Source organism: Prionailurus bengalensis, chromosome E1 (genome assembly GCF_016509475.1).
Source record: "Prionailurus bengalensis isolate Pbe53 chromosome E1, Fcat_Pben_1.1_paternal_pri, whole genome shotgun sequence".
Lineage (NCBI taxonomy): Eukaryota > Metazoa > Chordata > Mammalia > Carnivora > Felidae > Prionailurus > Prionailurus bengalensis.
The window spans coordinates 48923019-48950334 of NC_057347.1; the positions used below are offsets into that span (position 1 = coordinate 48923019).

Below are 27316 nucleotides of genomic sequence, written 5' to 3' on the forward strand. Positions count from 1 at the left end.
TCCCCTCCACACTGCTGCTGGAGAGAAATTTCAAACTTGCGAATGGTACCCTATCCTTCCTGGCTTGAAATCTTTTGACGGCTCTCCACTGTGTTCGCAGAGGAGTCTCTTATCTAGAGCGGTGCTCATCGCCTGGCTTACCCCTCTAGCTTTCTCCCCGGTCCTTCCACCTCTCACACCCATTCCCTGCGGTGTGAGAATCCTTGCGGCATCCTGAAAATACCAGAAGAACTAAGGATCAGAAGGCCTGATTGGGAGCTACCTAATTTGGTGGGAAAACAGATGAACATTACAGAAACTCCCTTTCTTAATTCCTTTCAAATCTGGTCCATGTGGGTAGAATGGAATAATGAAAGCATCTTCAGCGGTGCGACGATTTTGGAACCGCTGAGATACGGATGGGACATAAATGATCACAGATACGGCCACGGGAAGGAAAAATAATATTATTACTTGTACGCCCCTTATTGCCTGGGATGGGTGGAGGAGGAGGGGAATAATGAGCAAGAAAAAGTTGCTCAAGGATAAAGCATGTTTTCATACATTCGGCACAGGAGTGATATTACAAGGGAATTTCCACTAGGTCTTGGAAAAAAAGGAGAAGGGGTTGAAGGTCACCAAAAATGTGATTTACGAGGTCGACTAGGTGAAGTCAGGCGACAGGGAGAACGGACTGAAGGACACGTGTTTGGACGCACAAGCTAGTGGTGGGGTTGAGGCACCTGCTTAGGGGAAATCTTGGCACATGGAGTAGACACGCCCCTCACAACAGTCCCCGGCGCCCTCAGCCAACACTCCGGTTCTCCAACCACACTGGGTCCTCAGCGCTGCGGGGCAACCCTGCCCGTTCCTCTTGCCGTCCTCACCTCCGCTCTCCTCCAGGTTCTGCTTTTCCGTCTTTTCTCTTCCTCGACTCCGTCCCTCAACACCAGGCCTTCGGTATGTTCGTTGCGTCCACGGAGTCCGCAAAAGCCACCCCTCCCTTCCCAACTCCTCTCCCCGGGAACCCATTCAGCATTTGCAAACATCATGAGTTTATCTCCCCTCCTGCCTTCCTGGTCCCTTCCCTGCTCCACTCTCCAGCGCCCTGGGTTCCACATCTCAGCCTCTCTGACCTCACCCTGCCCTTTCCCCGACGTCGTGCTCCAGTTCTGTTCACCTCCTGGGACTGTCCTTTCCTTTCCGACCCCATCGCTGTCCCCCAAGCGCAGTGCCTTTCCTGCTGCGGTCCCGGGGAGGCCTCAAAAACTCCCTGCGGCCTCACTTCCCAGCCCATGCGATCCCTGCCCCCAGATTGACTGTTCCAAAGCGCAACTCCAGTCAGCCACGGCCAGGCTCAAAAGCTTCCCATGGCTCCCCATTACCGATCAACCGAAGTCTCTCCTCCTGAGCTCAGCCCTGGGACCAACCTATGTTTACAACACTCTCTCCTATACCCCTTTAATAAACTGGACTCCTCCCTGTTCTCGAACACATCCCCTCACTCCCCTCTTGCCACCGCTGTCCTCATTGGTCCCCTCCAGCTGGAGTGCTTTTCTCTTCCTCTCCGTGTCGCGTAAGGCTCAACCTAAACTCATCTATGAAAACCCCGATGGTGCCAGTGGGGTAATTCGCCCCACTCCGAAACCCTGTGTTCTCTAAGCAATTGATCACATTCTACTGTGTACTATTTTGATGTGCTATTTAGTGCCCTGACGACTTGGAGAGTTGAGGGTGGAGGCCACGTGAGCTGTCCTTGTATTGTCAAGCAACAACCACACAGTAAGTCCTCACGACCAGCGTTGAGTGACTCCTTAAAATACTCACGTCACCGAGACTCCCTGAGCCAGGCCACATCTGTTGATACGTCATTCTCTTCCTCAGCTCTGCTACGCAAACCACACGCAAACCATCACATTTGTGCTTTCCTCTCAAGTGCGGCAGGCGTGCGCCTCTCCTCAGCACAGACGGGTCCAACCGCCCTGTCTTCAGACCGGAGATCTCTTGCCCTGAGGGTTTCGAGCCAAACCCCCCCCCACACACACACACAGACTGGGATCTCAGTCTCAGTCTCAGAGCTGAGTTGACTTCTGAGAGCCTCGGTCTCTGTCTTCCTGTCCCCAGCTTTCTGCTTCTGGGACAATCCCCAGGCCCAGGAGCGAAGCCAAAGCTTGACCTCAAGGCAGTGTCCCCTCAGAACCAGCATAAGAGCAAAAACAAAAAACAAAAAACAAAAAAAAACCCCTCTGCCTTCCCTGAGATCAAAGCTCTGTGCCGGATCACCCGTGGCCTAATGCCACGCTGCTATGGCAACGTGAATTTTAAGCAGTCATCTGCGGAACCTGCCTCTTCTATTCCAACAACCCTGGAGCCAGGCTCTCCAGGATGGGACTCCCCACAATGAGGGTCCAGGGTGCGCCTGAGGGACCTGAGTCATTTGGGGGGGATCAGGACAGCTCCGCCCCGTGGCTGACATCCTGAGACCTGCCTGATACAGGGAGGGGAGGGAGAGGCCACACGTACGTCTCCAGAGATGGAGTGCGTTGCTGGTGAAGACATAGGGGGACCAGCATCCTCTAGGACCCAACCCCAACAGGGAAGCTGGAGACAGCTCCTTACTTCTGTCCCCTCCAGGAACCCAGGCTCCTCTCTGTCTCTTGCTTCCACACACAAAGATGACCGAAGCAGAAGGCAATCTTGAGGACGTCACCATCTCTCGGGGAGATAAATCACGTATTGAAACAACACAAAGTGTATTGCAACTGAGGTCATGATAAAGATTCTCTCACTTCCGTTAAGCTGCACACCAGACGCCGATGACGGGGACACCAAACAAACACCCAAAGCCCCAGCAAGGCTGGGGAGCCCCAGAGGACAGGCAGGGAGGCACACGCCCCAGGTCTCTGTGGTTGTCCCCACTGTCCCATCCTTCCAGGGTTAGGAAGGTGCAAGGGGACCGTGGCCCCATGTACTCAGCCTCCCGCCCTGCCTCTAGAAGAATGTGCTCGACTCCCGGTGGCCTCACTGCTGAGCAAACACCAGCACAGACAGTGTAACAATGTCAATATCAGGTCTGGCGGGGACGTAAGGAAATGATTGCCCTTGTACCTTCGTGTTGGTAGAAATCTAAATTAGTATAGTCCGCTAAAATGGCAATCTGGTTGGGGCGCCGGGGTGGCTCAGTCGGTTGAGCGTCCGACGGCAGCTCAGGTCATGATCTCGCGGTTGGTGAGTTCGAGCCCCCCATGGGGCTTTGGATCTTCTGTCCCCCCTCCCTCTCTACTCCTCCCCCACTCTCTCAAAAATAAAAATTAAAAAAAGAAACTAAAACTAAATAAAATGCCAATCTGGCGTGGTGTCTTGGTCTATGAAATAGGCACACCTTTCAGCCCAACAAGCTCCTCCTTTTCTTTTCTGTCCCCGGGGAGGTACCTATAGACACGCACAGACAGGAATCCACCAGGCCTTCAACGCTGTTGTCATGAAAACTGGGAAACAACTTGATACTCAACTTGATACTCGTTTACAGAACAATCGAGCCAGGTTCCAAGCATAATGTATTCATCTCCTAGAGCTCCTATAACAAAGTGCCACAAACGGTGGCTTAAAAGAACAGAAATTTGTGCTCTCAGAGTTCTGGGGGGCCAGAAGTCCAAGGTGTCGGCAGGGCCGAGCCCCCCTGGGGGATCTACGGGAGGCTCCTTCCCGGCCCCTCCCAGCTTCTGGGAGCCCCAGGAACCCTCTGCAATCCTGGACTTGTAGTCACGTCGTCCCAATCTCTGCCTCCGTGTTCACATGGTATACCGTGTCCCTATGCGTCACCTCCCCTTATTAGAAAGATTCCAGTCATTGGACTCAGGGCCCACCCTAATCCAGTATGACTAACATTTCAATAAAATTACCAGTAGGGATTTTTTTTGGGGGGGTGGGGGGGGGAAGACACTAAAAACCTCAGGCCAGCAACTCCTATGAAGTCATTGGCTTTTCATCCTGTTTCAACAAAAATACTACAGACGTAAAAAAAAAAAAAAAAAAAGTACTAAAAGGGCCACTGATTCACAATATTAGCCTTAATTTACAAAGTGACCTTGGTGGGCATTTGCTGATTAATCGGGAGATCTTTATCCTAACAGATGATCCAACATCCCCAGTACCCCAAACCTCGAACTGAGTGTGGCGTTGCCTTGGGCTCTGGACAAAGATGAGCCTGTGGTCGTGACTCCTGCCTTTTAACGTTCCCATTGTTGGCATTTATTGCCTCCAGGAGTCCCGAGGCTTGGCCGAAACTCCCGGGAGGGCCATGTTACTACAATGCTTCAGATGCTCCTTGCCTTGGAGCCAAAGGAGAGAGAGAACGTTGAGGATGATGGCACAGGGAAGGACCCGAGCCAGGGCTCTCCAGGAAAGCAGAGAACTCCCTAACTTAGGCCGTTCCAGTGTCTAATTCACACACACAATAGAAGCTACCGATGTGGGTCGAGCCCTCAGGCCCCACTGGCTACATAGCTGGCGGTTCTCTCGGGATGGGAAGCTATGTTTCCCTGCTGACTGACCGACCTGTGCTCTGCTCTTTCCTCAGCCCTCGGGACTCCAGGAACCGGCCCCCAAAAGACATTTGACGTCAGCTTCAATGCCTCTTTCATTCTGGGCCTTCTCGCTTCCTATGGGTAATATCTCCCCACCTTCTGTTGCAAGTTATTGAAGGTGAGTGCACGGAGATTCTTTTTGTACGTTCCTGGCCTTCCCTACCACATGTCCCTCATGGGAACTAAAACTTTCCATACACTGGCCCAACACACACAACAGAGCCGCATTCTGAGGCCAAGAAGACTTTCTAGAGGCTCTTTTTCGCTTCAGTACCACCTTGTGTGTAAAAATAGCAAACGGTCATCCAGCGCTGATCGGAGCGTTTTACGCACATTAGCTCACGATCTTCGCACCCTTGTACGAAGCAAGGATTCTCCCGATTTCAGTTTTATGGAGGAGAGAACTGAGGTTTGGAGAGCTTTAATAAAATGCTTAAGGTTACTCAGCTAGGAGAGGGTGGAGCCTGGGTGGGACTGAGAGACGAGAGACGGCACCTCGTCTCTCACAGAGACGGCACCTCGTCTCTCACAGCAGCAGCCTTCTTGCTGTCATGCCCGGCACCCCTGCCAACGCAGTGTATTCGAATCCTTAGTTTAAAAGTATTCCTTCCGGGGCGCCTGGGTGGCTCACTCGGTTAAGCGTCCAACTCTCGGTCTTGGCTCAGGTCATGATCTCGTGGTTTCGTGAGTTCAAGCCCCTCATGGGGCTCTGCGCTGGCAGCACGGAGCCTGCCTGGGATTCTCTTTCTCTCGCTGCCCCTCCCCCACTCGCCCTGTCTCTGTCTCTCTCAAATAAATACACTTTTTAAAAAAATTTAATAAAGAAAAGTATGCTCTCCAACGAAACTATGAACTCTTGAGAGCAGGGCCTATTTTTATTCCTGACAGCCTAGCCAGGATCTAGCAGGCACTCTGTGAAACTTGGGTGAATGGAGGGATGGAGGGATGGATGGATGAGTCGATGGATGGATGACAATGTTAGGAGAAGAAAAAAATTTTCTCTCTACCAACTTATGTTCAGGGATAGGGGGGTGCGAATTAACTGACAAAAGACAAAGCAACAGATTAATTAGCAGAGATTAATCCTCAGATTAACAGAGAAAAGACAAGGTTTATTCGCATTCATGAGAGCACGCAAATGGCTCCTCGAACAGCAAGAGTAGAGGGTTCATATATCATCTTAGGAAGAGGGGTTAGGAATTCAAGGGAAAGCAAATGGTGGGAAGTAATGAGAAATAAGTAGGGAAAACAAGCAAAAGGAAAGCTTTCAGGAGGTTTTGTTTATGTGACTTCTCATCCAGGTGCAAGACGACCAATCTCCTCTCTAACCGTAAACCTCCGAGAGGGGATTTACGGAGGGTGTATTTTTGAGAGGCTTTATTTAAGTCAGGGGGAAAAAAAAGCTTAGATAAGGCATCCCCCCACCCCGGTGGCCGCTGTTTGTTTAGATGCTTTCAGCTTAAATTAAGCTTTATATCACATCAGCAGCCTGAGGGGATCCCACCAGATGGAGGGATGGATGGATGGATGGATGGATGGAATGGTGAAGGCAGATGGTATAGACTCATTTGAGTGTTTGTGATGGAAAGGGAAGGAACATTTCATGGCAGGGCCACAGCCAGAATCAGCCTCATAAGGCATTCCCTGAGTACAAATCTCGCTGCCCCCAAATTATATCCACAGCTTGTTTGGTGCCAACCATTCTAAGTTTGGAGATGCATTTCCTTGAACCAGACGTCCCTATTAAAATGGAGCTACAGGGGCGCCTGGGTGGCGCAGTCGGTTAAGCGTCTGACTTCAGCAGGGTCACGATCTCGCGGTCCGTGAGTTCGAGCCCCGCGTCGGGCTCTGGGCTGATGGCTCGGAGCCTGGAGCCTGTTTCCGATTCTGTGTCTCCCTCTCTCCCTGCCCCTCCCCCGTTCATGCTCTGTCTCTCTCTGTCCCAAAAATAAATAAACGTTGAAAAAAAATTTAAAAAAAAAATGGAGCTACAATGAAGAGAGAAATAGAATAATTGGACAACTGGAAGAGTATTTATATATATATACATATATATTTTTTTTAATATATATAGTATTTCTATATATACACATATATACAGAAAATTTCATATATGAAATATATATGCATAATAATAGGAGAAGGAGAAAGAGAAAGAGAGACAGACATCTGTGTTGTGATAAAAATCAGGTCCTGGATGGACGTCTAGTTCCAGCAACATGACAACAGAGCTAACACAGACTCCCTTCTGTTACAAGATGCGGAGATCATACTGAACGAAGGTGGAAGTTACCAAGACCTGGAAAGAGCAACAGAGACTTGGAGGGCCTGACCTGAGACCCCTCCATGAAGCTGGAAAAGCAGAAGGGCTGCTCAGGACAGAAAAAGGGGTCTCAGAAAAAAAAAAAAAAAAGGTGGGACCTCTCTCCAAGGTATAACAAGCATATAATAGGAGCTGCCAAAAGCGAAACAGAGAGAATGGGGAGGAGGGAGAAACACTCGAACAGACAGTGGTTGGGAGTTTTGAGAGTGAAATCAAGACCTGAGTCCTCAGGGCTGAGGAAGCACCACCAGACCAAGATATGCACAAGCACATCCGTGCCCAGACTTGCTGCCAGAAAGCTGCAAAAGACTCAAGACAAAGACCAATCTTGGAAGCCAAGTAGAAAAGCACATCTATTAAATGACATCTCATCGGCAGCAAGAAAGGACCGCAGATGATGAAATGATATCTGAAGGGCAGAGGGAAGTTACTTTCAATCTGTCATTCTTTTTTGTTGTTGTTGTTAAAGCAAGCTCTCCACCCAGCGTGGGGCTCAAGCCCACAACCTGGAGACAAGAAGTTGCGTGCTTTACCAACTGAGCCACCCAGGCACCCCAACCTATCCTTCTTTATTCAGGTAAACAATCATTTAACAGTAATGAGGAAGATAGCAATGGGGCACAACAGTAATGGGGGTAAAATAAAGACATTGTCAAGCAAAAAAACTATTTACTTCTCAAAGCCATCAGTCAAAGAATTACTAAGGGATGCGCTTCAGTACAAAGAAAACTGGACCTGGAAAGAAGTAGGATACTAGGGAGAGAGGTGAGCAGAGAACCGGGTAAAACATGGAGCTAAAGTTAAATAAGCGTTGACTATAACACACAATACTGACAATAATGATGAAACTCATAACGAAGAACAAAGGTTGGCAAGCTTTGACCCTTTTTTTTTTTTAATGTTTTTATTCATTTTTGAGACAGAGGCAGAGCATGAGCAGGGGAGGGGCAGAGAGAGAGGGAGACACAGAATCCGAAGCGGGCTCCAGGCTCCGAGCTGTCAGCACAGAGCCCGGCGCGGGGCTCGAACTCACGCACCGTGAGATCATGACCTGAGCTGAAGTCGGATGCCCAACCGACTGAGCCATCCAACCTCCCCGGCAAACTTTGACCCTTGAGCTAAATCCAATCAGGAGCCTGTTTTTACATGGCCCTCGTGGTAAGAACACTGTTGACATTTTGTTTTTATTGTGGTAAAATACATGTGATGTAAACATTACCCCTTTATTCTTAAATGTGCAGTTCAGCGGCAGGAAATACATGCACATTGTTAGGTACCTGTTACCACCATCCATCTCCACAACTTTCTCAGCGTCCCAAACTGAAACTCTATTAAACAATGATTGTTTAATGATGGGGGGTAAGGGGGTGATTAAACAATAACTTCCCATCATCTCTTCCTCCAGCCTGACTACTCTACGGACCTCATAGAAGTGGAATCACATGATATTTTTTTCTTCTGTGTCTGGCTTACTTCACTCAGCATAATGTCTTCAAGGTCCGTTCATGTCGTAGCAGGTGTCGGAATGCCTTCTTTTGTGAGACGGAATAATATTTCATTGTGTGGCTACGTCACAGTTTGTTTATCCATTTGTCTATTGAGGGACACTTGCTTCCACCTTTTGGTGACTGTGAATAACGCCGCTATGAACGTGAGCGGGCAAATATCTGTTGGAGTCCCTGCTTTCAGTTCTTCGGGGTGTGTACCCAGAAGTGGGATTCCGGATCATATGGTAAGGGAATTCTGGTTGTAACTTTTTGAGGAACCGCCATACCGTTTTCCATAGTGGCTGCACCATTTTACGTTCCCACCAGCGATACCATTTCTCCACAGCCTCGCCAACACCTGCTGTGTTTTGAGTTCTTTGAATATGCGTCTGAATATGCGTTTCCCTAAATATGAGTGACACTGAGCATCTTCTCGTATATCTATTATCTGTGTATGGATCTTCTTCAGAGAAATGTCTATTTAAATCTTTCATCTATTTTTTTAATTGGGTTGTTGGTATTTTTGTGGTTGAGCTGTAGGAGTTCTTTATATATTATGGATACTAACCCCTCATCGGGTATATGAAGATTTTACATTTTTATGTGTTTTTTTTTTAAAGAAGACTACGTGCCAGAAATCAAGTGTAACCTGTAAAATCTAAAATATTTTTTTAGTGTTTATTTATTTTTGAGAGAGGGAGAAACAGAGTGTGTCAACGGGGGAGGGGGGCTATCCAGATCCCCAGGTCCCTTAGACGGAGAACTCCAGGACAGGACAGGCTGGGGCTTCCTGCGGGCTGAGGACGAGGAACACGGGAGGCCAAGGCTGACTTGGAGATGGACGATGAAAAAGGATTTCCTCCGAAAGGCTCCGAGAAGGGGCCCGCCGTAAACGTGCCGGGACCCGTCCGGAGCATGGCCTGGGTTTCGTCGACCCAAATTCGCTGCGCCCTAGCACCTTCCTCTAACACACTGTGCCCACCTCTCCCTGAATGTGTGGCTCAGGGATGTGGAGGCCTTCCTTATAAACATCCAGCTTCTCAAGGACATTCCTGGAGTGCCTCCCGCACGTACCACGGTCTCCAAGCTCACCGCGGAGACTGTTGCGTTGGGGTGGGCGGAGGGCGGTGACTGCGGGCTGTGCCAGCCCCACGTCCACAGCCTCCCGTGCACACACAGCCCAGGGTGTCACAGGCGGCCCCCGGTGCTTGTGTTGGCACAGGTGTGAACACACACACCTCTCTGTGCATGGCAGGATTCCTCGCTTCCTCGGACGTGGTTGGTGCCGAGGGACCCGCACCTGTACCCAAAGCCGGCTGCCCCAAATACCCCCTCCTATTCACAGGGGCCTTTGAATACCCTTGTTCTACTGCCTGGGAAACAAATGACCTTGCCCGCCTTCAGTCTCCCGTCATATGGCCACACACAGGTCCCTCCCATCAGCGGAGGAGAAAAGCCCGTTTTCTGATGCCATATATTTGCCCTAAACATCACTGGGCTCCAGCCCCTCTGGCTGCCCCAGGCCTCCAGTCTCACCTGCTTAACAGAGCAGCTGACAGAGCCCTGGGGCTAGGAAGTGGACACTGAATGAGGCTCCGTTTTCGGCAGCCAGTCCTAGGGGGCAGAGCTCCACACAGAGAAGGCCCTCGAAAGGGGAATTCTATCACTGTCTGCAGGCAGGCGGGGGAGGCAGTTTCTTCTTCTGGGACTTTTCCTGCAGAGTCTCAGCCTCACCCAAAGCCAGCAGGAACAGAGCACCAGCCCCTCCCCACCCCCACCCGGGCACAGCAGCCAGGAGAACCCTGTGGGGGAGGGGGGCCCACGGCCAAGAGCAGGGAGCAAGAGGCTTCTCTGGCAGGGTCCCCACCCCCGCCGGTTCCAGGGGCTCTGGGACTGGGCACAGGAAGACAAAGGACGCGCAGCCCCTCCCGCCGCCCCCAGCCCCACCCCGATCTGGACTTCTCTCCAAGTCCCTCTGACTTCTTCTCCGGTGCTGGTCTCTGAATTCCTAAGGGGAAAGCGCAGCCGCCTCTCTTTGGGGATCTGTGAGCCGTGGACTCCCTCTTCTGGCGAAGTCTGAGAACATGGTGCCCGGAGCAGAGGGCTGGGCCTCCCGGGGCTGAGGTGAGTGGAGATCCCATGCCCCCTCACCCTCCCCTGCTCACCTCTGCACCCAGCAACCCTGCAGTAGTCGGCCGGTACAGACTCCTTAAAGATATGTCTTCTTCTCTTTCCTAGCAAGAAAGCAAGGGGCAGCACATTGAACCTCATCCTCTCAGGTTCAATGAATTTCAGCCCCGAGTGGGCCACCAAGCGTCCCCTCCCCAGAAGGCAAAGGGACAGCCACCCTAGGAGTCCCAAAGACAAGCCTCTGCTCGTAGATTTTCAAGAGAAAGAAAATAAGCACACTCCTGACATTTGACAAATATGATGAAATGTTAAGTATGATGGAATGTTCTCTCTGTCTCCCTTTCTGCGGTAGCCCCAAAGGCCAAAAATAAAACCGTAGATGCCAACCGCTGGCCAGCCAGTCCAAATGAAGAGCTGGACACGTGGGCACGACTAGCAAAGGCGATGGTCCAGAAGTCATTCTTGCAAACCCGCTCGCTGGGGAAGGGGGTGCTTTGCTCTCTCTTAAGCTGAGAAAGGGGTTTGATGAGTCACTCGGAGGGCTTGATTTGTGCAGCCAGTGAGAGGGGAAGAACCAGAGGAAAGCTGAGATCAGGTAAAGCCATGCAACAGAGAGGAGACAAAAAGGACAGGGCTGCCCCGTTGGGGCAAGGCTGCCAGGATCTGAAGAGTGAAGCAAGATGGGTGCACAGTCATTTGAATCTCGCCCCAGGCAACTGAGGACGTGACCACAGCTGAGATGTGGGCCGTGGGATGAGTTCCCCGTGCAGCCGGCTGGAGGACACTCAGGGTTCCTTCTGACCGAGGAGGCTGAGGCCAGAAGGGCCCAAGAATCTAGGAAAACCCCACCTGAGTGAGAGCCAGCGGGGGAATCCCAGCATGCACCATGACCGGTGCTTTTTGTGTGAGTCAACTAAGAACTTCCTGGCTCTCCAACCCATGCCTCCGGGAGCCACAGGCTACACGTTGGGTGGAGAAGAAGAAAAGCAAAGCAAGGAAGGCAAGAGAGAAGGAGTTGACCCCTTTCCCCAACCCGGCTCAGCTCAAACTGGAGGAGAGAAGTTTTGCCTTTGGATGAACTTCTGAGTTTTGCTCAGCACACAAGAGTCTGAATGGCGTGCGGACAGAGCTAAATTGAGATGGCCCTTGTCTCTGATCGTGCTCGGAGAATTTATTACCTGAAAGGGACCAGAGAAGTTACGGGGCTCGCCAGAGCTTTCATCCGGGGTTGGAAAACAAAAATAACTCACAGTGGGGGTTTACAGGGAGAAGTGGATGGGGAGGGGGTGATGGATAAAGATGTTTCTTTCTTGCACCCTACAAAGTTCTCCACAGGCAGACATTTGTATGTGCATTTTACATATCTTCAAATAACCCTATGACAGAGGTCCAATTATCAGCTGCCAGCTCACAGGTGAAGGAATCAAGGAGCCGTCCCATGCTGGACAGGGCTGGGGCAGGACTCACGTATCCCGTAGTCCCGTGTCCACCAGTGACCCAGAGATCTGACTTCCCCCCACTTGCTTCTGAACAATAACAGAGGTCCCTGAGAGCATCAGCTTCACTCTTAATTCAATAAAACCTTGGATTGCAAGTAACTTGTTCTGTGAGTGTTCTGCAAGACGAGCAAACATTTCTAATAAATTTTAACTTGATCAACGAGTGAGGTCTTGCAATACAAGTAGCCGAACGTCACGCGATCACAACTGAGCCAGTGGTACTCTCTCTCTCTCTCTCTCTCTCTCACTCACTGAGGGATTGTGGGTGATCGTCTCCCATGCTTGGATGCTCGGTCTCAGGCCGTGGTGTTTGGCAGAAATCAGTGGTTTTTCAGGACGTTGGAAGGTGCCCACGACTGGCACTCGTGTATTTTTTGTCACTTCACAGCACCTACGGACAGTCCTCTGATTTTCCGGACAAGAGTAAGCTGAGGAATACTTTGGTTCATCCTAGGTCAGGCTGCCTGCAGATAGAGACCCTTTCCTCTGCTGCCTGATTGCCAGTTACCTTAAATACAGTATAGGACAAGAGTTTCTTAATACTGTAATCTGGTCAACATCCGTGCCAGTGTATGCAATGGTCCCCATTCAGAAGAAGATTCCATGGAGCCAATAGATAGCAGTGATTCCACTAGTGATAGCGGAAGTCGTCCTGCACAATAACCCTCCTCTCTCTTGTCTCCCTCACACCAGCCACGAAGGTTTTCAAAGGCAAGCGCAAGTTAATTTATTTTTCTTTATATTTTGGATTGTCTTTATTATTTTGCATTATATGACAGTGCTGTAGTCATTTGCATATGAATATTTTGGGGCTGTGGAACGAATCATCTGAGTGTCCATTATTTCTCACGGGGAAATTCGCTTTGCTATCCAAGTACTTTGGATGACAAGCATGTTTCCAGAACGAATTATCTCGCACACCGTGGTTTTACTCTACTGCACCTGGTGTTGGGCGCCTAGGAGGTTTGCATTCTCAATGAAGGAAAAGCCACCCAACCATAGAATAGAGCAGATGCATTTTACAGATATTGACCAAACGTTTGGCCAAATACAAACTGATCAGCCACTCCCAGCTCCTCTTGCCCCACCTCCCACATTCTCCCCCTTTTCTACTATACTTTCCACTCCCTCCACCAAGACTGGGTAATAGTTTCGGTCCAGACAAGGTGGAGAATAATCATGCCAATCACTAGGGGACGGGTGAGGCAACAAGGTTAAAAATATTCACCTTGGCCCCTGGATTTCCTCTCTTCCCTGGAATCCAGTCACCATGAAATGCCTCCTGCCTTTGGGCAATTACATGGCAGAGTCAAACTCCTTCATGTTTGAACCACTTCCTTCCTCCTGGGGTCTCTTTGTTACAGCACTTTAGCCGGGACCTCACCTAATCCCATCAGGGAATCCCGCAGCCTTGGATAGTTGATGCTGAAGGTCCATACGGTCTTGGTCGAGGACCCTGGGGGCTTCGGAGTGGAGCCCCATAACCCCAGTTTACGGTCTGGGCACAATGGTTGCTGGTACATTAAAGGTATGGGTCGTGCCTGTAATCTCGTTTTAGACCAGCTTCGCAAACAAAGACATCAAGTTCATTGACCCACTCGCCTTCCGAGAGAGAGCCAGCCCGCGTTGTGTGCTCTCTAGGAGACAAGTTTCCTCATCCCCACATGAGGAACTCTTGTGAGCCCAAAGGAGTGGATCCCACAGAATGTAAAATGACACGCTCTTTCAGAATTAAATCACCTGCGCTTCCTTGCGTGGTCAGCAAGTCCAGGTTTTGGCCATGCCCCTAGCCACCGTTCATTTCTAGAAGCGTCAAGACAGATGACTCAGTAGCCCCCGGGGGGCTTATTTATGGACTGAATAAGGTAAATTGTCGCACGTTAAAAGCAAGTGAGGGGCTCTTATCTACTAATCAGAATCTGATGAAGCTGAGAATTCAGGGGAGGGGGATAATGAATGGTTTGGCAACCCACTCGAAAAATCTTTTTCCCGTGAGAGCTTGCCATGCAACTTCGAAGAAACGTTTTTGACGATGTAGTCCTTAATATCAACCCACCCCTGAATCCAATTATAATCCCAGAAGAACACTCTCAGGCAACAGTTCAGGGCTTGGGGGCAGAAACCAATGACAAGGGGCCCGTGTCCAGCAGCCCAGGGAATCACCTGCACCCTCTCTTCGGGGATTTCCCAACAGCAGCACTTGCTGATTTGGACAAGAGAATCTTTCGTTGTGGAGGGGTAGAAGACTATCCCGTTTGTAGAATGTTTGGTGTCACTGCCTGCCCTCCACCCGCTAGAGGCCAGCAGCGTTCCCCGCACTAGTCCTGACACCCCAAAAATGTTTTGAGACGCTGCTCAGTGTCCCCCAGGGGCAAAGTTGTCCCGGGTTGAGAGCCACGGCTCTAGATGAATTCAAGGAGGCAAGGAGGCTCACCCACCACTGCATCCCCAGGGCCTAGCACAGTGCCCGGCACATAGCAAGGGCTCAACACATACCAGTTGAGTAGATGACGATGAGAAGAGGTGGGGGTGCACCGAGGCCTAAGCCTCCAGAAGCGCCTACCGGGTTGCATGCAGCAGACATGAACGTGCGTGCTCAGAGCCCCTGCTGCAGGGAGTGGATGGACCGATGGCCAGCAGCGTGTCCGTGCTGGGGCCGGGCTTCCCCCTCAGGCGCTCCCAGCCAATGACCTTGCATGGCGGAGGTGAGAAGGCAGAACCGTTCTCGCCAGGCCTAGTCACTCTGCGTCAAGGACACCCCAATGGCAAGGCCAAAACTCACTTGGAACTGCACTCCCATATGAGACTCTCCAAGCCTGCCCTTCCTTCCCCAGAGGCCAGCCAGGCACTTGGTCTGAAGGCCCCTACCTCCTTCTCCAGATCACACTCTTTATCTTTCACAGGTGTTTCCCCCAATAAACCCCTTGCCCAGCTAATCCCATCTCGTTTCTACTTCTTGGTGGATGCGAACAACACACCTGCTCATTCTAGAAAGATGCCTTTCCCCGACACCCCCCTTCGTGCACGATGCCGCGCTCTGGGGAGCTCCGTTGATAGAAGTAACACGCACAAACCAATTTAGCCAGGGAGGGAGTTCTTAAAAACGACTCAGTGTCCCTTTGTCTCTAAAACCAAAGGAGAGATGAATTGAACTCATAAACTGATACACAGTAGCTCATAGCTAACTAATAAAACCAGACGCACACGAACATCCCAGGCCAAGAGACTCTCACAAGTTAACCTCTTATTGGTTTTAAGGCAGCAAGTAAAGTCCTCTGGTCCACATGCCTTTCTTCTGCCCAAGGAAGGGAAGGTCAGGAGGGAGGGTGGGAATCGGCCATCGGGACCCCAGGCAGTGCACGCTTCCCCACAATCCATCCCGTCTTATCTCTCCAGGCCCCAAATGTGATCGAAACGCACTTGGGTTCGAGAGCCCCTGGCCCCATCTGGCAGGGTCTGCTGGGAGCGTCTTCTTGGTCCAGCGCCCCCGGCTCAGCTATCTTTCCCCTCGGCCACGCTCTCCCAGGGACAGATGACCTCCTTCTCCTCGGCCCGGTCACCCGAGTCTCCTGTCCCGGTGTCCTCCGAGTCCATCAGGCAGGTCCCACTCTGCGTAGGCACGTCCATTTTGATCTGGAAAAAGCTTCAGGCACAAAAGACAGGCAAGTGCATAGGGACAGAAGGGACACCAAATCCTCAGCTCACCCTGACGTCCCTGGAGGAGAGTGACACCCAGGTGTGTCTGCCAAAAGTTTCGTGTGCCTCGACCGGCTCCGCGGGTCTCTTTTACTGGGGGTAGAAGGGGACTCCTGTTTCTCTGCTGGACGCAGGCTCCTTCAAAAGATGCTTTATTTTCATGTTGGAGGGGCTTGAATTGTTAGGGTTGGAGCAACCAACAGGAGCGTGTTGGTTGGTGCAGGGATACCCCTGACTGTCTCCCCAAAACCAAATAGAGGCAGGGGGCTGATTCCCAGTTTTGCACCGTCTACAACTTTCCTTTCTGCCGTTGGTCCAGCAGCTGGCGTGCACCCCCTCAGAGCCTTTGTGCTGCCCCCGGTGACCTGCCTCCGGGCGCTTGGGGTTCTCAGAACTCAGGCTTACACCCAAAATGGAGCTGAGAGGGGCCACCTCTCGGGGGAGACTGGGCACGGTCCTTTTCACAGGAACACCTGTAGAAGCAGGAATCCCCGCAGGCCCCTCTGAGAGCCTGCTCGGTCGGTTAAGCATCTGACTCGGTTTCGGCTCAAGTCACCATCTCACGGTTCGTGGGTTCGAGCCCCGCGTGGGCTCCCAGCTGGCAGTGTGGAGCCTGCCTGGGACTCCCTCTGCCCCTCCCCCGCTTACTCCCTCTCCTCTCTCTGTGTTTCTCTCAAAGTATATAAATAACTTTTAAAAAAAAAAAGTACAATGGATTCATTAGACTGACTTTCTGGGGATGGGGCAGGCTGGGTGGAGCACAGAAGGGGGAAAAGGTGGAAAAGAAAGACTCCCATTCCTTTTTCTTTCTTAGGAAGCAGGCGAGGGCAACGCTGAGTTTCTGGAAACTATCCAGCGGCCAAACAGCCCTCTTGTCGTGTCTGCTAACCCAGAATCCTCATTACTCACCCCCCACCCCCAGTTCTAGACCGTGCTCAAGCCCATGGCCTCGGTACCCAGCACAGACATACACGCACACACACAGACATGCGTGCACGCGCACTCATGCAGAGACATATGCACACGCGCATGCTCACATGCAGGCAAATGTGCAAACACGTATGCTCGCACAGGGACAAATGTGCCCCTGCGCTCACACACAGCACAATCCCTTCCGGTTCTTACTTTGCTACTCTCCTGGATTTCAGCCGTGACACCTGCTGGCCCGCGTCCCCCAGGGGCTGCACCTTCCCGTGGGACACGGGCGGGCACTTGGGCGAGAGCCTGGCAAAGACCGGGGAAGCCGAACAGCCCCGTCTCAGAAACCTGCTGAAGGACAGAGCCACGCGGGCCTTGGGCCGGACCCAGGGGTGTTCGGCCGAGGCCTCACCCCCGGCGGTGTCGGAGGGCCCCGGGCAGGCCCCGGAGGCACCAGCGGCCCCCGTCTGCTCCGAGCTCTCCGAGGCCACCCTCATAGGCGTGGGGCAGATGGTGCTGCTGGGCCTCCGGATGAAGCGGCCCGGCGAGGGGAAAGGCATCCTGGGGGAGCGGCAGGAGGGGGAGAAGGGACCCGAAGGAGACGGGGGCACGCAGGTCCCTGTGTACACGGCCAGGTGGGGGCTGGGAGCGGTGTGCTGGCCCGGCTGCAGACAAGGAAAGAGAGAGTTCAGGGTGAGTCGTGGGGGCTCAGGGACACAGCCCTCTGCTGACTTAGCCCCTTCCAGCACCCGGAGCACGGCCTGGTGTGGCGGGCCCATTGGGGAGCTGGGAAAGGGGCCCGGAGCCCCTGTGATGACAGCCCAGCCACACACGGGCCTCCCGTCGAGGGGCCCGCCGGTCCCCGAGCCCTGGCCACGGTGCCTGGAGCTGGACATTTGCATCCAGGCTGACCTTTGCTGGGCCTGGGATGCTGGGGTGAGGCCAGGCTGGCTTTCCAACTGCCCTGAACCCCCGTCCCCCAGCAAACAATGCTTAGGACCCGCTAGATGCCATGCATCCTTTCTCTGTCCTTAGTTCCCAGCCCGAGGACACTTTTAACAGAGCAGTGGTTATATGAGAAGCCCCAGCCCGGACCCTGCTCACTCCTCCAGGCTTGAGACCACCCCACCTCGTCCTGAGCCCCGACCCCGTGTCCAACTGGCCACGCCTCGGGGGTCGCCAAGCCCCTGCACTGGCCATGCCTCCCGCGGCAGAACAGGGTGGCCGGGAGGGGAGGCAGAGTGGGCGTCGTGGGCTCATCGCTGGAGAAGGGGAGCATCCCGACCTCCCTGGGCTCCCGTGGCCCCAGAGTCAAGGAGCGGGAGGGGGGAGGGGCAGGAGTACTGGACCAGCAGGTGTTCAGCAAAGAAGCTCAGGAGAGCTTGGTCTGAGCTGACAAAGTTAAAGTTGGAATTTTCAGGGAGGCTCTCTGCTGTCACCCCTCTGTTGTCACCGCTCTTCCCTCCACAGATGGGCCTCCGAGGGCCCATCGGCCCGGTTCGTCATGCCCCGTCCTAAAGGCCTGCTGTGGCCTCTCACCGTGTCAAAGCCCAGTCCTGGCAGGGAAGGGGGACCCTCTGGGACAGCTGGGCCATCACTGCCTCCGAGAGAGAACTGGAAAGGACTTCAGTGAAGAACAAACCCTCTTTGAAACTGGCACAGCCACACAACGCCCAGCTTAGAGAAACCTGCCTGCCCCGGGGGCCTGGGCACTGCCCCGGGGCCGAGGGAGGGCAGCTCCGGGCGCTGAGCTGGAGGCTGCTGGCTTGTGTGGGGTATGGCCTGGTTTCCAGGTCCCCTGAGTGTGCCGGTCCCAGCCGGAAGAGAAAGGGGCAGGCACATCCAAGGACAGCTTTTAGAGGAAAAGAAAGGCCAGGAGGCCACAGAAGTCTTTGCCGTGGGGGACCGAGGGGGGACGGCCTCCATTCTCCCCCACCAGCTCCCTGAAGTTCAAGTTCGATTCCATTCTGAAACAGCAGCTGAGAGCCACTGGTACTGTGCCTCTGCTCAGGTCTCCACAGGCCCACAAACCAGAGCCAAGGCCCGGACCTGGGGCCCCAGGGTTAACATACGAAATCAAAACCCCTGGCCTTAACACGCAGCGAGAACTCAGGAAACGTGAGGGTCGAGGCTGAGCACATTTTGTGAATCATCGCACTTACTTCCCAAAGCCGCTCAGTAAGGCCACCAGCTCTTACTATGCCCATTAGACAGACGAGGAAACGAGTGCTTCGAAAACCGAGCCCCAAGGACAGGCCACCGGGGACAGGGCCGGCTTTGAAGCCGGGCCCGTGGACGGCCGAGTCTGCACGTGTAACAGCTGGCTGGCCGTCTCAGGATGGCCTGCCCATCAGCGCACCCCGGGATCACCCAGGGTGCTGCTGCAAGTGTGGATCCCAGCCCCACCAGACCCGCTGAAGGAGAATCTCGGGGGGACGCAACCCAGGGAAAGCATCTTCTAACAAACACCCGAGGTCACGGTTTTGTTATGTCCCGTTTGAGGAGCCCCACGCCATGCTTCTAACACCGTCCTTCTGTAGGGCAAGGGGTCTCCACTTAGGACACAGTCTGCTGACCAGGAGAGCAATAAAGGAGAAAGCTGGGCCCTCATTAAGGGTTTGGGAGACAACGATTAGGTCAAAGGGTCTGGCCCTGTAACTTCTTAAGCGTCTGCTATATGGTAGGTAATCTAGCGTATTATCTAGTATCCAGAAAATTGAGGTCTAGACGGGCTCATTGCCATCCCAAGGCTCTCACAGCCAACAGGGACAGTGATATGTACAACACGAAGGTGGCCGCTAACACTCCTGCCCCCGTCTTCCAGTGTGGATGTGAACTAGAAATAGCACACGACAGCCACTCCGTGCTCAGGTGACGTGATATGGCATAGGTGACATCAACAAAGGATTACCTGGGTGAGCCTGACCTCATCACACGAACCCTTCAGATCTGAGTCACAGACCAGGGACAGACGTCAGACAGGGTTTGAGGCACGACAGGGACTCAACAAAGGAGAAATTCTCCAGGATTGGCTTTGAAGGTGGGACAGAGGGGACACAAGACGAGGGATAGCGCAGCTTCTAGGAGCTGGGTGCAGCCATCAGCTTAACGGCCAACAAAAACGCTGGGGCCTTGAGTCCTACAGTGACAAACTGAGTCTCCACAACAACCTCAAAGAGATTGGAAGCAGGTTCTTCGTAAGAGCCTCCAGATAGGAACACGACAGGCTGGTGTGACCTTGGGTGTGAGACCGTGAGCAGGGGGCCCGGCCCAGCCTCACCTGGCCATCGGTGCGCGAACAAACAGCTGTGTGTGCGCTGTTTCATTGCACACCAGTAGATAACTAACACAGAATGAGAATCCCATCCGAGGAGTGTGAAACCCCAGAGCCCCCTGCTTTGTCTACTGATCCATAAGGCCATCCCGTTGCCTGTGGGGTTCAGATGGGACCTGGGGTCCTGGAGAGCGGGCTGAGACACCAAAACTAGGCAATAGGCTTTGGTGAGAGAATAAACTGACGGAGGACACCCTACCTCCGGTTCATTCTCTTGAATCCCACTTACTCAGAATCTGTGATAAAGTCATTATAATCCCCACTTTACAGATTAGGAAACTGAGCCTCGTGGAGATGACAACTCGACCAAGATCGTACAGCTTATGACAGGACAGGACTGCCCTCCTTAATTCTGTGCCCTCCTCCCCACCCCACTCTTCTCCCCCATCACTTTCTTTTCCAGGATGAATGACAAGAAAGGTGAGGAGTGGCCACTGTCCTGCTTTACTCACCTGGCCTGAGAAGGTCCTTTCTTCTGGGAAAATAGCCATTGACCCCATCGGCCCCGGACACCCAAAGCAGGAAGGCCTTTTTTACCCCCTTCCCACCAGGACTCTGGCCCCTCCCACAGAGACCTGGCCCCTCCAGCCCACGCCACGCCCACCCCTGGTGTGACACAGCAAAGCAGCGGCATGCAAGGCACGTGGCAAAGAAATGTGACACACGGAGACACGGTGAAGCTCTGAGAGCTCTGTTTTATTAGGCAAGGGAGTGACACAGGGGGAAAGAGCGTGGAATGGAGTGGGTACATTGACATGACGTCACGATCGTAGGCTTTTTAATGACAGGCAAGGCAGACAAGTGCAAAGAGGTGCGATTCGTCTTCTGTCTAGAAACTGGCTGACAATCTGAAGGAGTCCTTGTGGCCCCCTGAACTCCTGCTTCCTAAGCCACATTCAGGTTCAGCATGCAGTGTGCACAGCACCCTCTCCGGTCCCTCCTTGCTTTCCCCTCGCCCACTGCCTCCAAAAGCAAAGAAGCAAAGTTGGCTCCGTGGAAACAAATCCACAAGGGTGGACACATCATTTCTCCTACCCACCATCTCGTGTGTGGCACAGCCTTACCATCTTGAACGGACCCTTGCTTTAGCCACAAAACTTGGACAGACTCATAGAGCACGTGACACCAATGGCCCACCCTCGTCCCTTCAAATATATCCTGATGGTCCCCGGAGAGCTGGGCGGCCCACACTGCAAGACTCCGAGAGAGCAGAGAAGTGAGACAGTTTAAGTCAGCAAAGCTAAAAATGCACCCGAGGGAATGCCCGGAATAGTAAAGAGTAATGGATCACCGTACTGGACGAACACCGACAGGTGCAAGGAAGCCCAAGGTTACTCTAAGACCGTACGCGACTCAGGATGGTGGTGATGATGGTGGCGATGATGAAGATGACGACAGTGACGGTGTTGGTGATAAATGGTGGTGATGGCGACAGTGACGATGGTTGTGACCAAGGTGACAGCAGCTAGCATCTATTGAGCGTTTATTATATGCCAGGCATTATCTTTTGTACTCTTCTTGTATTTTCTTGTCCCTAGCCCTCGTATTAACACAACCCTCGCAAGAAGAGCAGTCCTTTCTCTAAAAGCCAAGCTTGAAAACGAAATTCTACAAAGGAAAGCCTGGCACTTCCCAGCATGATTTATATTCTAGCATAAGAGATGCACCACCGTAGGTGGAGAAACTCAAGCTGTTTAAAGCATGGCGTTGAGGAATCAAGAGGGTGCCTAAGTACACAGAACACAGAAACTATCACAATCGTTTAAATATATCGATAATACTGTCCAAGTAAATACTATTTTTGATGCTATCTGAGATCGAGACAGACCCTGCGGGGGCCACTGTTATGTTTGACACACAGAAACAAAGCCCCCAGGAACAGCTGTCACCTGCTGGGGCCCAGCGGCCGACGCTCTTACAAAACCTCAAAACTGGATAGGGACCTGGGCTCCCTTACTACCAAACACGCGAATCTCCTGGTGGAGCCCCCCACCCCCCCACCCCGCCAGTCCTCCAGGCCAGACAATCCTCTCCCCATCGATCCCGTTCCGTCTCACGTTGCAGCCATTTGCATCTAGGCATCGATGCCAGCCCCTGGAGGGCAGAGAACCTGTTGCCCATTTCTGTACCTGTCCCAGCAGCCATCACCGGTTCTTACATAGAAAAGGTGTTTAGAAACGTGTGGAACGTGGCTGCTGCTATCCAGGAGCGAAGCCATTTATCTCCTACCCTCCTTCAGATGCATTTCTCCGGCTTCCTTATTTATGCATTTATCCGTTAAAGAGTGATAACTGACCCTGTTTACATCCCTGTGCCTCTCATTAGATTGCAGGGTCCCCGTGTGTCTGACGTTGAGAAGGTTTCCATTAATACGTGTGGCGTATCTACTCTGTGCCTGATACGGAGCCCCTGGGAGTCTGCTGGAGGGTGGGAGACATCTCACTTGTGGGAGGTGGATGGCTGAGTCACAGACAAACACGATACACTTTGTAGCCTGCGGAACTCCCGATGTGTTGGACGGCCCGCCATCGTCACCGCCATTGTGCCGGGTATGCGGTCCCAGCTCACAGGGGGTAACCAGAAGGGACAGCGCATCTCTCTGGTTTTGTGCTTCTCAAACTTTCCCAGGAAAGTAGGACAAACAGCAGGAGAGCCGGGTAAACATCCTCTCCCAGGAGTCTGAGGGTAAAGCCTAAACCTGCCACAGCCAAGCATGAAATGTCTTTGATGTCTCAATTTTTATCTTAAAAAATTCATGTACGTTTTGCATTCTAATTCATACTATATTCATGATGATTTTAATGCAAAAAAATATCTAAAATTACCTAAGTGTCCTCCCATTCCAAATCTTCAAGCAAAATCGAGGCCCCAGGCGGGGTACCCTCCGGGAACTCACAGAGTCTGTTTCAAGAAGCGTGGATCCGGTCCTAACCCCTCACTTCACAAATCGGGAAGCAGAGATCATAAGTGACTTGTTCAAGACCACATGGCTGGTGGCAGAACCAGAGACCAAGAGGCCGTCTCCAAATCCAGGGCTCTTTCCCTTCCTTCCTTCCTCCTTTCATTCATCCACTCAGGTAAGACACGTTTCTGCAGAACCCATCAGGATTCAGAGTGATCCTGGGCAAACACAGCCCCTGTCCTGTGTCATTCCATTTACAACGGCCATCACCTGAAATTCCTTCTGGGGGTGCCCTCCCTGCATCGGAAAACTTCCAACATTCTCCGAAAGAGAGACGACCAAAGCACACCTCAGGTTGTTCTTTCGGAGTTTAAACTAGTCTACGACTAAATGGAGAGAGTAATGGAATCATTTCAGTGACATGAAACCAAGAGCTGTAGACCCCTTCCAGTGGCCTAAAAGGTCCCCCCTTTGTAACACTCTCTACAGGTTTTATCATCTATGGGGGCTGTTGGTCGCAGTGACGGCTCCAATTCGTCCCTCCCTGTCTCCACGTCTGTGGCGATAAGACTTTAACATTTCTCTCGCTAAAGAGCTAGAGTTTATTTCCTCATCCCTTGATTCTAGGCTGGCTTTGTCACTTGATTTGGCCAAGGAAATGAGGTGGAAAACCAGGTCTCAGCCTACACCTCAAGACTCTGACGTGTTTCCACTGACTCCCTTGCAATCCGCCATCACCACAGATCATGCCGCGGCCAGGCTGTTGGTGGACGAGAGGCACGAGAAGCAGAGAAGAATCGTTCCGCTCGTCCCGGCTTAGGCCACCACAGATCAAGGCCCCAGGCATGGGAGTGAGCTCCACCAAGATCAACAGAGCCACACAGACGACCCTATACCCAGGAGCAATAAACACTGATTATCGTGTGACGCTCTAATCTTGTTTGTCACACGGCAACGGCTGCCGATACCATTGGCTTCGTTATTTTTGGTCAGTCCTAGACTATAAACTTCCTGAGACAGAGGCCAGGCCGTTGTATTCGCCACTGCCTGGCACGTAGTAGGTACTCAGTAAACATGTTGAAGGAGTGAGTCCCTTTGCTGCGTAACGTCGGTCCCTTGCTCGCGGCCTTGCCCTGTCGCCTTTGCGTTCTCACACAGGTGTATGAGGTGAGGCTAGCTTCCAGAATTACCCTGTAGGCCTCCCAAGGTCAGAGTGTGAACTGTCCTCTCCCTGCTCCCTGACCACAGGGCTGGCCTAGCCTACAGCTACAGAGGAGAGAAGCACGAACATCGAGAAAATATCCAAAGGAGGGGCGCCTGGGTGGCTCATTCGGTTAAGCACCCAGTTCTTGATTTCGGCTCAGGTCATGATCTCACAGTCTTGAGACCAAGCCCTACATCAGGCTCTGAGCCAGGTATGGAGCCTACTTAGGATTCTTTCTCTCTCCCTCTCCCTCTCCCCTGTCCCGCCACAAAAAAATAAAAGAAAATATCCCAAAGAGTATTATCTCTGACCCTAACTCGTCTTGGAAATGTCCAGCCGTCTACCATCCCTCTTCCCACGAATGAAGTCACCATCACCTTTCCTTTATCCAAAACGATATGGCCTTCGTCATGAGGCCATTTCACCTTGACTGCCCGGGAGGCTTCCGACTGAGCCCTTCGTCTAATTAGTCTAACTAGCCCTTCATACTAATTCCCCCAGCAGGTGTCAGGCGGTGGGGAGACAACAGGGAAGGAGGGAGCTCACCAGCCCTCACCGACCGTGACTAAGAACAAGCTCAACAGGAATGTCTCAGCAGGACCCTTCCAGAAGGTGTAACAGAGAAGCCCAGGGGAAGTGCATCTAGGGGGGGACCCTGCATCTAGTGCCTCAGAGGCATCTCAGACTGCTTTAGAAGCGGAGTCTGAATGGGAGAGGTAGGGTGAGGCGCTCCATTAAGAAGAACTATGTCTTGGGGGGCGAGGCGGTCTTCCTGTTCATTTTCCAAAGCAAACGGTGCTACACAAAACAGCCTGTTTTCTTTGTGCTTCCCACTCCAAGAACCCCCTCGGTAAGAGGTTAAGTACTAAGTTAGCGCTAAGTAAGTCACACAGCACCTGAGTCAAGGGACCTCCCCGCCCCCCACTGCTGCCCCTGTCCCCCCACGAACTGGAGCTCTAGTTGCGGTGACACTGTGAAGTCCACCCCGAAGGAGGTCAGGGGGCTATGGCATGCACCTGGCGACCCCGCTGCCCCCCCCCCAACGGGGCATAGAATTCTCTAGACTCTGACTCTGCCTTTCTTTGCGTGCCTCTCCCGCACGTACGCCCCCGCCCCCCAAGGATTCTAGATCTATTTAGGAGGCAGCTCTCTTTTGAGTTGGCTCCTACGGTCCAGCTTGCTCATGACCTGGGTGATGTCCACCGTGTTGGCTGCTTCTCGAGCCTTGGCTTCTTCTTCCAGCTGCCTCAGGATGACGGGGCTCGGGCTGGAACGCAGGTGGCGTCGCATAAATGGGAGACCGGAGCTGGAAGGAAGGACAAGGCTGTGGTTGGTGGAAAGCCACACAGCTCGCCCAGCTGTGCCACTGTGGCACCTGGTGGGAGACGGGGCTGCAGGACCCGAATCTGGGCTCGTTCCCTCATTCTCCTCGTGGGCGCCAAGGGGGCGCCCTCAGAGGCGTGTTGGGCCTGAGCTCTTTCTCCCCCTTTGGAGGATGGACCAGAGTGAGGACCAGCCGCCATCGGATTCTAGGCTAGGCGCATGGAACACTGCCTGTTGTGGTGATGACATACCTCCTACAATGTTTAGAAATCAATGTGTCAACTTAACTTCCCATGGGCACTCTCTGAAAGAAGGGGGCAAGGAGAGTTTGATACTGGAAGACCAATGGTTCTTGCCTTGGGGGGGGGGGAGGGAGCATTTGTTTTCAAAAAGCCAAGGCTCTGGGAAGGAGGGAAAGAGCCGGGCTGTCCAAGGGGGCCAGGCTAGACCAGCAGAGAACGCAGGGGGAGGCCTGGAGAGGGTTGGTGCGCTGGTGGTACTTTGTGCATGCACCACGTGAGTCAGAACCTCTCCAGAAGTCAAACATGGGTTCTTGGGACCCAAGTCTGTCTCCCATGGCCTTGGGGACCAGGACAAAGCTCCAGGCGTCTGACAGATGCAGGCAGTGGCGAGCAGCTGAACCACCCCCATGCCTGGAAAACAAGCACTGCAGCAGCAATGGTAGACTCCAAACCTAGGACCTCCCCAAACCTCTGGACTACAAAAGCCCGGAGAACTCTGGCATCCACGCGAGGGAAGAAGACGGCTCCCTTACCAGTGAGTCGTGGTTGAACTTGGGTCGCCCACCAGCCCAGCCCAGGGGGGAGTTTGGAGCTCGATTTAACGGATTCTAGAGAAATTAAGTTTCACACATTGGCTGACACTCACGAGCCCTGGGACGAGCCCACACGCCCTGCAACCCGCACACACTCACAGGCCGGGCTTCCCTCATTACAAAAGCATCACCCGTGTGTCCTCGCTCACAGGGCCATTACCAGATAAGCACTGCACCAGGGGCCTCAGGGCACCCGGCACCCAGGGCCCCCTGGATGCTCCAGAAAAGATGCCAGCTGATTTCTCAGGTCTGCTGCCTGCTTATAAAACATCTGGAGAGAGGTATACAAGACTTCCTTTCCTTCCCCACTACTCTCTGGCAGAACTTCCGGAGCCATTACGCTCCTTTCTTGTGACTTAAAGGAGAAGCTTTCAAGCCCCCAGGGACACTGGACTCCCTTCCTTACCGGGCAAACCTAGAAGAATAGCACCACAAAGCCCTCTTTTCTCTCCTTTTTATAACAGGGCCATTATCCTCAAGAATGAAACTAAGTTGGGTGTTTTTTTTTTTTTAAGCTCCTTTGATAAAGGCTCCCGTCCAACCACCCCTCTTTTGAATCGACTGGAGACGCTGGAAAAGAGCCCAGCATGGGCTGAGCCTGCAAACAGGGGAACATTTACTAACCATGGGGGGTGCGGGGGCGGGGAGGGGGGGGAGAGGGATGAACAGACCACGTGCTGTCACTGAGAAAACCCCCACCAAAGTCCCACAACTTCGTTCATGCTGTCATTTGGTTACTCTTTTGAATCTTCAGTCCCTCCCTATAGAGTGTTCGTTTACCCCTCCAGAACTGCCCAGTTACTGCCCTTCAGAACACTGCATCCTTTGCCCAAGGGTTCTGCCAGTTGAGATGATCCACATCTCCAAGGAGGAAGTGAGCAGGAACCAGTTAACGGGGGACTTGCTGACAGGCAGTCCCTGGAGTCAACAAGAACACTTGGAATGTCACTGTTGTTTTTCCGCATCAGTCCACCATTTTTCTTGAGGCATAGTCTGCTGTGCTCTCTAAGGTCTTAGGACATTCCAAGGATACAAGGATGTAGCTAATTTAATTCCAGTTTCAAGGTGAAGAAGTATAGCAACTTTTTAAAAAAATTTAA

The 27316-nt window shown here is 52.6% G+C and overlaps 1 protein-coding gene across 2 annotated transcripts in view; it reads right to left on the minus strand.

The window, feature by feature from the left end:
• Nucleotides 1-12721: 12721 nt before the first annotated feature.
• The window catches only part of RGS9 (regulator of G protein signaling 9), a 72334-nt gene continuing 57739 nt past the window's right edge, over nt 12722-27316 (minus strand). For both annotated transcript variants that reach the window (XM_043585085.1, XM_043585086.1), the window contains exons 17-19: nt 25247-25364; nt 16826-17283; nt 12722-15647 (exon numbers count right to left, since the gene is read on the minus strand). In XM_043585085.1, the coding sequence (XP_043441020.1) occupies nt 15497-15647; nt 16826-17283; nt 25247-25364 (727 nt within the window). In that variant the 3' untranslated portion in view covers nt 12722-15496. The remainder of the gene's footprint in view (nt 15648-16825; nt 17284-25246; nt 25365-27316) is intronic.